The sequence below is a fragment of the Monopterus albus genome, unplaced genomic scaffold (genome assembly GCF_001952655.1).
Source record: "Monopterus albus unplaced genomic scaffold, M_albus_1.0 scaffold195.1, whole genome shotgun sequence".
NCBI lineage: Eukaryota > Metazoa > Chordata > Actinopteri > Synbranchiformes > Synbranchidae > Monopterus > Monopterus albus.
Window position 1 is genome coordinate 222,732 of NW_018128075.1, and position 9,814 is coordinate 232,545.

Genomic DNA, 9,814 nt, shown 5'->3' on the forward strand with positions numbered 1-9,814 from the left:
CTAGCTTTAAAAGTACAGAGTAATAGTAGTGAACAGACGCTGAATAAAATCTCATCTGCTCTTCCTTTTTGGGGATTTTCCCTTTCTGTTTTTTTAAGTCAGCTCATAGCTTTTGGCAGCTTCAGTGAGTCATAACTTACCTTTCACACACCAGCCAAGGTGCTGGCAGGTCACCCTGACCCAGAAAATAAATAATTGCAGTATCTTGTGGTTGGGAAAGTGCTGCAGTCCATGGCTGGTGCACAGCTCCAGCAAACTCACACTGAGCCAGCTATTTGCAGCTACTAGTATATAACACACAAACATGCTTTTTCCCTGCTAACAACATGTCTGGTGTGTGCATGTCCAGGCTCTGCTGGCTTCACCTGGCCAGGACACATCAACGGGACTGGAGGCTCATCTGGTGTCGGCAAACTCCAGATACATCCAGGAGCAACAGGAACAGCAGCAGGTAAGTACAAAAATGTGAAAAGAGATGGGTTTAATTAAGGAAAGGAGAAGAGCCTGTGTACTCTGTTTTACTTTAAGGAGATCAAGAAATGTGAGTTTAAAGAAAGAAAGTGTAAGAAAGGTTCACATGCAGAAGCCAAGTGACCAAGATTAGTTTACCAAAAGTAACACCCCTCCATCCTCCAGTAAAGCCTCTCTAACCTGGTAATGGCTATTTTCAAACATTTGTAAATATGTTGTGACATTTTGGACTTGTACAAAATCAGACTTCACAATAAACAGTCTGTTGTAGTGTTTGTTGTTGTGAGGTCCTTTTTAACAGATGGAGGAAGATTTAATCACATAGCAGAAATAGGAAGTGAAAATTCCTGCTGCAGTCAAGCTGAGGTTGATGACACCGTTGTCGGCTTTACACAGTATCACACTGTGATGTGCAAGAGGAAGGGTTATTTTCAGCTTCAGTCTGAATCCGTGGTTTCTATTTGTTGTGGCGTTGAATGATGAAAGTATTTCATCACAAATCCTGTGGCAGGTTGTGGTTTTAGTAGGAAGTGAACCAACGGCAAAGTTTACATAAGAAAGATTACTGCTGACCTTGTAACATTTCATCAGCTCAGTGTAGATAGTCTGGTTTTATGCCACTTTGATTTTATTTATTTTGGTTTTAGTGACACACTTACAATGCCAGGTTAAAAATAATCGACTCGCTGTGTTTAAAAGGGCTAAAATCTGTTCAGAAATGATGATGCTGCAAAGGGTGAAGACTAATTTGTGTGTGTTGTGTGTAGCTGATCATGCAGGAGCAGGACGAGCAGCTGGAGCTGGTGTCCGGCAGCATCAGAGTCCTCAAAGACATGTCAGGACGCATCGGGGACGAGCTTGATGAGCAGGCTGTGTAAGTATGCGCACTACGTTTTCCTTGATCTGGTACCAGCCTCTCAGTGCGAGGATTTTCTGCTTTTCTTTGTCGTACGTGATAAAGTGAACATGTTAGGAATTTGGACTGCTGCTCGGACAAAAGAGGCTGTAGGTAGGTAGGTAGGTAGAACTTTATCGATCCCACAGTGGGGAAACACATCGCTTCAGGAACTTAAGACTGTGAAAAACAGCTGATGTTTTCTTTGTAGGCCAACCCAGAAGTTAGCATCACCCTGGTTCACTTGACAAAAAGACAATGCGATTTTTCCACAGGCTTTTGGATTGTTTCAGAAAATAAGCTCTGTGAGAAAAGTATACAACGCTTGTGTTTTGTTCAGCAAGATAATCTTCACCAGTAAACATCACAATTATGGCTTATGAAGCCTGAATACAATCACCTCAATTAAAAAGCTGTTGTTAGGCCATAAACGAGCTACACCACAGTCCCAGGACTTCAGCACCACCACCACAGCTTCCAGTTTGTAATTTGATTTAGTATGCTTATAGTATATAAAGGTTATGACTTGTTGTAAGTTAATATATTTGGTCCCACGATGTTTCTGTTGACAGTCTAGAGGGAGGCTGATTATCAGACCCAGTACAAGCAGGACAAGACCTCTGACTGTAACAGAATGTTCTCTCTGCTCCTTCTGTGTTGGCCAGTGACGGTGACTAACACCTTCATGAGCAGGACAAACAGCAACATACACAAACTAGAAACCCTTCGTCATCAGTAAACAGTGACTCACAGCAAGTGGTGGTGAAATGGATTTTCACATCGTCTGACCTTGTTGCCTTGCTACCTGCTGACCCCATCAACTCCAAAGCAGTTTAGTATTTTATGTCCCCTTGAGCTTTTCTTCTAGCTCTATCCTCAGCTTTACATTTGTTGCCACCTGCTACTGGCTCTGTTGATAGCCAGGTCAGTAAATTTGTTCCAACACACCCTGACCATGTTTCATTTCTCCTAAGAATGAGCTTCAAAAGTACATGGCTGGAGTTTGTGAGCTGCTCCTGTGGCCACACAACAGTCTGTGACTTCTAGAAGTGTCTATTAGAGAAGGGTGTGTTTGCTACAGGTCCTCACAGTAAAGCTTGTGTTCATGTGCACTCTTTATTGTTGTGTGTGCTGTTCAGGATGTTGGGGGAGTTTGGAGACGAGATGGACCAGACGTCATCCCGCATGGACTCGGTCCTGAAGAAGCTGGAGAAGGTGTCTCACATGACCAGTAGTGAGTTTCCACACACAGTTACATTTTTATAGGCGCTGGTGGTTATTTTTACTTTGTATCATGTTGTGACACTGTCAACACTGACACGCAGGCGCACGGTATGAGCGACTGGCTGCTGAAAAAACACTGCATGGATTCTAGTTACTGAATTAATTCTGTGCCTCAGCAGTGGCTGATGATAAATGTTGTCATACGCACACAAAACGTGTATAGTCCTGGCTTCAGTTAAAGCACTTCTTTACATAAAAAGGCATTTCTCAATCTTTAGACAAATCAGAACTGTGCGAGGGAAGTCGGCCTTTTGCTACGAATTGGAAAAACAATCAGTGATATTGTGTGAAGGTAATTAATAACACTATTAATAACTTCTTGGAAGGGACGATACTCACTGTTCTGCCGATAGCCAGCAGCTGAGAATTTCCACACTTTGGCTGAAACTGATAATTTACATTGTTTAGTTTCCACTGGTTGAGTTACAGTGTTAGTACAAAGATAATTACACCAGCTTCAAGTGAACTTTAATTTTAGAGTTTTTATTACAGTATAGTTACAGAGCATGCAGAATCACTGCTCTTTAGCAGATGTCCTGGTGTGTAATTGAATGCTGCACTGTCTCCCCAAGTGTGTAAACAGTTTTCATTTTGGCTTTGAGGAACAACAGTGTGACATGTTGGTAAAGAAGCTTGTTCTCCTTTTTCTGCCAGTAACTCTTATGACTTTAGGCTAAATATGAACCGAGAGCTAACAGCTAGTTAGCTTAGCTTAGGTTGAAAGGAAGGAGAAACAAGTTGGGTTTAAAAGTCCTTAGGTTTAGAAATCACAAGAAAACAAAGTATATTCCCCCAAATGTTGAACTGTTCCTTTAACATCTTCAGTCTGCTGCACTCTTAAAACGGTGTCAGACCAAGCTGATGTCTGGCTGTCGGCCCATCGTTGGCACTAGCTGGACCCTGTCGATGGCTTTCTGGCCAATTCGGAATGTTGAATGTTGAATGAGCGTCCAGCACTGCTGAGGCACAGAATTAATTTAGTAATCCATGCAGATCCATGCTAAAACGCCTTACCATACTGCCCTTACATGTTGCCACAGCAGGTTGATCCCTCACAGCTTCTCTTTGCCTGGGGGTGGGGGGCAGCAGTCAGTCAGTCAACAGTCTGAGCCGGAATGTCTCCCCCTGCTGTGCCCTTCAGGTCGGAGACAGTGGTGTGCGATTGGTGTGTTGGTCACCATCATGATCGTGGTCCTCATCCTCTTCTTCGCTCTCTGACGTCTGTGACCTCTGGACTACACCTGCCGACTCCCCCATCAGGACAGACGGATACAGGAAGTGGGATGAGTCTCTCCTCTTCCTCCCCCTCCCCATCCCCTCCTTTCTTCACACTGAGGAGAAACCGGTGGCCTGCGGAGAGAAGTCATGACTGAATCCTCCTTTCTCTGCTGTAATGATTCTGGTGGGACAAAAACTGCTGCACCAGAGCTCAGCACCGGGCGAACCCTGGTGCTGCTGTGTATTTCACATTGGTGCATTCTGGTTATTGTCGGAAGCAGCGGTACTTAATGGGACATCAGGACAGGAAGAAAGACACATCTGTAAACATTTTAGCTGATAAACATTTTGTCTTACTGTGTACATCAGGATTTGAGATTTTAAAGTAGTTTTGTTGATAAATCAGTGAATCAGTTTGGATTGTTAGGGAACTTCAGCGTTCGTTTCTTTTCAAAACTATAAAGCAGCCTTGTTTTCATCAGTCATCATTTTTGAATGATGCTGTGCTCAGTAATAAAGCACAAACGATCTAATTTGTAAATAAGAACTCTAAAAATTTTTAAAAGTATTTTATGGAAGGAGAAAGGGGACAGGCGGTTTCCGTCACCGAGAACAGTTAACGTGACCTATTCATATCAGTTGACTGGTGAAAGCAGATTATTAGCATGTTGATCAGCCAAAAAGTCGCTTTTGGACAATGTTCAGTGCAGGTTTATTTACAGCTGAATCAAGCAAAACTACAGTGGTTATGTGTGTGTGTGTTTCAGTGTTGCCTTAAATATATTTTTATACCATTGTGAAATGTGCAGGATGTTTATGTGCCTACATGTGAGTCAGGGTGGGGAATCAACTTCCAGTCCCAGTAGGCTCCGGAGCTGGGACAGTAGTTGGCCAGACGTCGGCAGGTTTTCCTTCCAGTCCAACACGACAGCAGCTCCTGTCATAGAGGAACACGGTGTATTAGAGGTCAAAATAAAAAGGAGGCTGCCTAACCCCCAGTACTAGACGCTGGTTTAGTTTGTCTGTCGGCCACTTTGTCACAAGTGTACAGGTACCGGCTCTGTGGCCAGCAGACAAACCGTTCGCTTCCTGCCCTGATCTGCCTCAGTGAGGTGAAGTCAGGCCTGCAGCCTGGCCACTTTGTGCCTCTGCAGGTGGTTAAGCACACGGTTGGCTGAGGCTCCGTTACTCTCACTGGGTGATGAGCGACAGCCTTGGCTCAGACTGAGTGGGTTTGTCTGTTTTATTGAACAGGGTTAGCTAATGAGGAGGAACAGTTGCTGGGCAGGATGTCAAAACATGCAGGCCTGTGGCTCCCTCTGCTGGAGGCTGTGCATTGATATATATAATACGTATATGAATTTTGATGCTTTAAATGGACATTTCTAATCGTGTGATTTTTATCACCCAGTGACAGAGGAGTTTTCTGACATTTCCTGAGACTCTCACTCACTTGATACAGGTGGTTTTCAGCCAGAACTCTTTGGCTTTTAGTGCTTTTACAAATTCAAGCTCTCATTCCTTAAATGTTTTAGTGGGGAGAATTTAACACTTGGAAAATGGCTGCAAGCATAGCTGAAGCACTCACGTGGTTTCAGCTCCCTGTCAGTTGTCTGCAGGTAAAGACATTTTGAAACAAGGATTTCAATCTCTTTTGTACAATTGAAAAGGCTGTTCTGTTATACTTTCAATAACCATTTTATTAGGTACACCTGTTTAATCGAATGCAGTCCAATACAACTGCTCAGCTATAAAGTCGACTTTTATGATGCTGATGATCAGTTTTTTTTTTTATGTAGTCAAAGTGCTGACTCGCTTGTATTTTAGCAGTGAGGTCAGAGCTGGTGATGTAATGTAGTGGACTGAATTATGCCGAGAGGTGTTGACAACACTCTGACCCCCCTCCTGTATGCAAACAGGAGGAGGACAAACGGATATAATGCAGTCCAGTAAACTTCACTTGTAACTACCTCTGTTATAAACATAGAATTAAAGTTTACATCTTTGACACTGTCAAAAACGGAGCGCTACGAGCTTTGTCAAGATGTTATGACAGAACAGTTCATTGTACCAGAGTGCAGTAGATTGTACAGGTGTACCTAATCAAGTGGCCACTAAGTGCATCTCCCAAATCACCTCCTACTTCTGCTGTTGGCCAAGCAAACCTTGGTACTAAAGTTAAATGTAGGGAACTGACCTCTGACTGGTGAAACTAAACATCTCCATTAGGTCAAGTGCCAGTGATCAGAACTGTGACTGAGCGGAGCCCAACTGCCAACGTTTGGCTGAATGTCTTTTCTGTTGCTCTGGTAGTAAACCAGACTTCTTTGAATGAATTGTTTATAACAGTTGTTTGTTGGTGGAATGTTGCACAACTCTGCCATTGTGTGCTTTAGTGCCAAACAGCACATACTGTATCTGCAGCTGTCCTGCCTTTAGTAACAGGCAAACATTACTTCTTTTCAGCGCTATGTATGTTTTGATTTTACGTATTGACTTCACAGACACTACATAAAGGAGAAGTGTGCTGCTGCTTGACAAAACCATTACATCTGCACTAAGTGAATCATGTATGATTGTTTTCTTATTGGCTCCTAGAGGTTCTGAAATTGTTCACTGGGGTTTTTAAGTTTCATTAAACTTGCTCAACATGAAGTGACTAAATGGTAGTGGTGTGTTACTGTGAACTGCTTCGCTCCTTTTTAAATGCATCTGAAAGACTTTGCTCTCCTGCTGGATGTTTAGCTGAACACAGTAGTTTTGGCTCCAGTTCCCTCCGACTTCTATTTCAAATGCAGGCTTTCACCAAATTGCACATGTTACAGGACACAGTTTTAACTGAGAGGCTCTTTTCAAAATGGAAACATCGTCACGCTCTATTCTAAGATCTGAACCATCATGTGACGTTACATTTACTTTAACTGTGATGAGCAGAGCACGGGTCTCTGGTGGCTGCATGAACTGCAAGTAGCTCTGAAAATAACCAGGCAGCAGTCAGCAGACCGACACATTCAGGCATGTAACAGGCGTCCTGTGAAAGACTAAAACTGACAGCATCACACGGATTTGTCAGCTGGTCAGCGCCAATGGTTATTTTTTTCAGCCCAAATAAACTTTAGGTCTGTATTTCTGTAACAGATATGATGTGACAGATTCTATTTGCACTTTCAAATTTATTTCCCACTTTGTTTTGGGGGATTTGACATTTTTAGTTTAACTTCATCAGTCGCTCTGCTCCCAGGACGGAAAACCTACAACCTCACAGATGTGAAAATAACAAACACCAGGCAACGTGAACAGCTCGAGATTCAGTCTCAACTCTAAGTGAAGTAACATTTCTGAATATGTCTAAGAACTATTCTAATCTGAACAGTTCTTAGACTAAAGGGGTTATTCTAATACAACTGACAAATTCCTCAACAGTAAAGTGTTAACGGGCTTCAGCCCCATCACACACCATCAGGTTTTATTCCAGATTTAAGCCGTTTTGAACACGACTGTTTTTGTGAACTTAAATATAGCTGGTGCTGTGACCCATTGGATATGAAGATTTCTTAAATGCTGTCACACGATGGCTCGGCTCTCAGAATAGGATGCAACCCATCTGCATTTCAGAGCTCTTGTCACAATTGTCATTTTATAAGCTTCAATCAAAAACATCCAGCAGGGACAGAATATGGTAGTAGAGCAGTCCCAGGAAAACACTGATGTCTTACCTGTGCAGGTTGGCATCTGGCACATCTGTCTCAAGGGTGTTGTCATGCAGTCATCTCAGAAAGAACATCGGATTCCTGAAAAGTCAAAGAAACACACTTGTCAAAAAGTTCAGAATTAGTCTTATAAAGTGTGAAAATACACATGGATCTTAAATCTGTTAGAGTATCTTTACTGTAATTTACATTATGACGAGGCTGCACATCTGCAAGTATGTCTCAAACTCTGCATTCATTTAAGGGAAACATGTTAACAAGCTACAATGCAGGGGGGAAAAAAAAACTCACTCAGAAGAAGAACAAAAAGTAAATTTTGATATCGTTAGTGTGAATCACCGCTGAGGACTAACCAGACGACAACCTCTGAGGCTGAGAAATGAAGCCAATGCGGAACCTGCAGTTCCTCTGGTGGCCACATGAGGCTGGCTCCCCAAGGGCGGCCTTCCATTATATTGAAACTAAAAGTTAATTAGGGGCGTGGCCGCTTTGAGTGACAGATGGGAGGGTTCCGCCATTGGTTGCTGGCCGCTAGCTGTCTAGAGAGCTTCACTCAGGCTCCGCCTCTTTGCCTATTTTTGGATTAGACCTAGCAGGTGAAATAAAGCGCTACTAATATGGCGATGGTCAGACTGCTCTTCAGAAAACCAGTGGGTTTGTCCAGTTTTTATACAGTCAGTGGAGGTAACTAGTTACATGTAACTGTAATTAATTTAGAAAATAAATAATTTAATCAGTTACACTTACTGAGACTAAATATGTAATTAATTACAGTTACTAATCAGAGTATTGGTCATTACAAAGGGGTTACGTCTACATATATAACTTTGGGTATAAAGGTTTTGGATAATATTCTATTGCGTGGCATCTTTTCATCTTCTTCTGGCACATTTCTTTAACAATCAGAGAAAAAAAAAAACCCACACCACTTCTGGAATTGTTAAACATCTACTAACTATCACAGAACTTTCAGGTGTAAAATAGAAAACAAATCATTAAATATCACAATATCTAAACACTGAATGGCTGATTTGATCCTTACCTGAAAAAGCTGAACCGATTCCCCGGTGTACGTGTCCAGACTTGGAGACAAATCTGTAAACATGCGACACTGTCGTCTGGGCCCTTTAAAGCAACGTCATGACACTTTAGAAAGAACAAACAAGAATCACACATAACCGTTCCAATGATTTTGTCTCAAGAACAAGCAGAAAGAACATACCTCAGGACATACCTTCGCCGGCCTTGCTAATGCGATGACAGTATGACAAACGGTCAGTCATTGTGGTGCAGACCAAAATATCATAGCAGCTACTGGCCATGAAAGTTTACTCAGATTTTCAAAGCTCCCTGGGGATATATCCTAATGACGATGATGACCCCTGACCTTTACTCTAGCACTAACATGAGTTTGACATTTGTAGTTTTTACTGAAATGTCTCAACATCTATTGAATGAATTGCCAATTAAATTTGGTACACAAATAAATTGCGACAACTCTGTTGACACGTAAACTTTTCATCTAGCGGGATCATCAGGCCATAGGTTGACGTGATTTATGACCAAACACCTGCAAAACTAATGGCATCAGTCTCAGCTTTACTTTGTTTTGTGCACATTAGCAAATGTTAGCAAGTTAACAAGCTAAATCAAGATGGTAACCACTGTAAAGATTATACGTACTTAATATCAGCATGTTGGCATTGTCCCTAAAAGTGTGTTAGCATGCTAGCGTTTCCCTCAGAGCAGTGCTGCTGCCTATGTACAGTTTCACAAAGCTGCTAGCGTACCTGTAAACAGTCTTGTTCCACTTCAGTCCAGTTAAGTCTAATGGTGAGGTCTTCAACGCTGCTGCCTCAAGAGCATCTTAGGAAATCTAGTGAAGTTCAACATCAGTCTGAGACCGTCGCTCTTTATAGTGTCACAGTGAGGCAGCTAAAACATGATGCTTTCATACTGGGGGACATTTTGGATAAACATCTAAAAAAAAGGTAAATAAAGACCCAACACAGCCATGAGGTCAGTCCTATTTGTTACAAACCTTTTATTAAGATATTCAGCTTTTTTCCTCATTTTAATCAGTCTGGTTTCTTTTTCTCTTTACAGTAGTTAATGTGCAATTATCTTTATTACTGGGTCACAGTTAGGAATTCACAAAGTTATTGGCACTTGGAACACATGGGGAAAACACTGGCATGTACACGGGGCGGGGCGGGGGGTGGCACGAGGGGGCGTC

General features: G+C 42.3%; 1 protein-coding gene across 1 annotated transcript in view; it reads left to right on the forward strand.

The window, feature by feature from the left end:
• Positions 1–6,523, forward strand: part of stx10 (syntaxin 10) — an 11,628-nt gene extending 5,105 nt beyond the window's left edge. Inside the window, exons 6-9 of the mRNA XM_020617869.1 lie at positions 350–451; positions 1,239–1,345; positions 2,506–2,600; positions 3,792–6,523. Of these exons, the coding sequence (XP_020473525.1) occupies positions 350–451; positions 1,239–1,345; positions 2,506–2,600; positions 3,792–3,868 (381 nt within the window). The 3' untranslated portion in view covers positions 3,869–6,523. The remainder of the gene's footprint in view (positions 1–349; positions 452–1,238; positions 1,346–2,505; positions 2,601–3,791) is intronic.
• Positions 6,524–9,814: the final 3,291 nt, after the last annotated feature.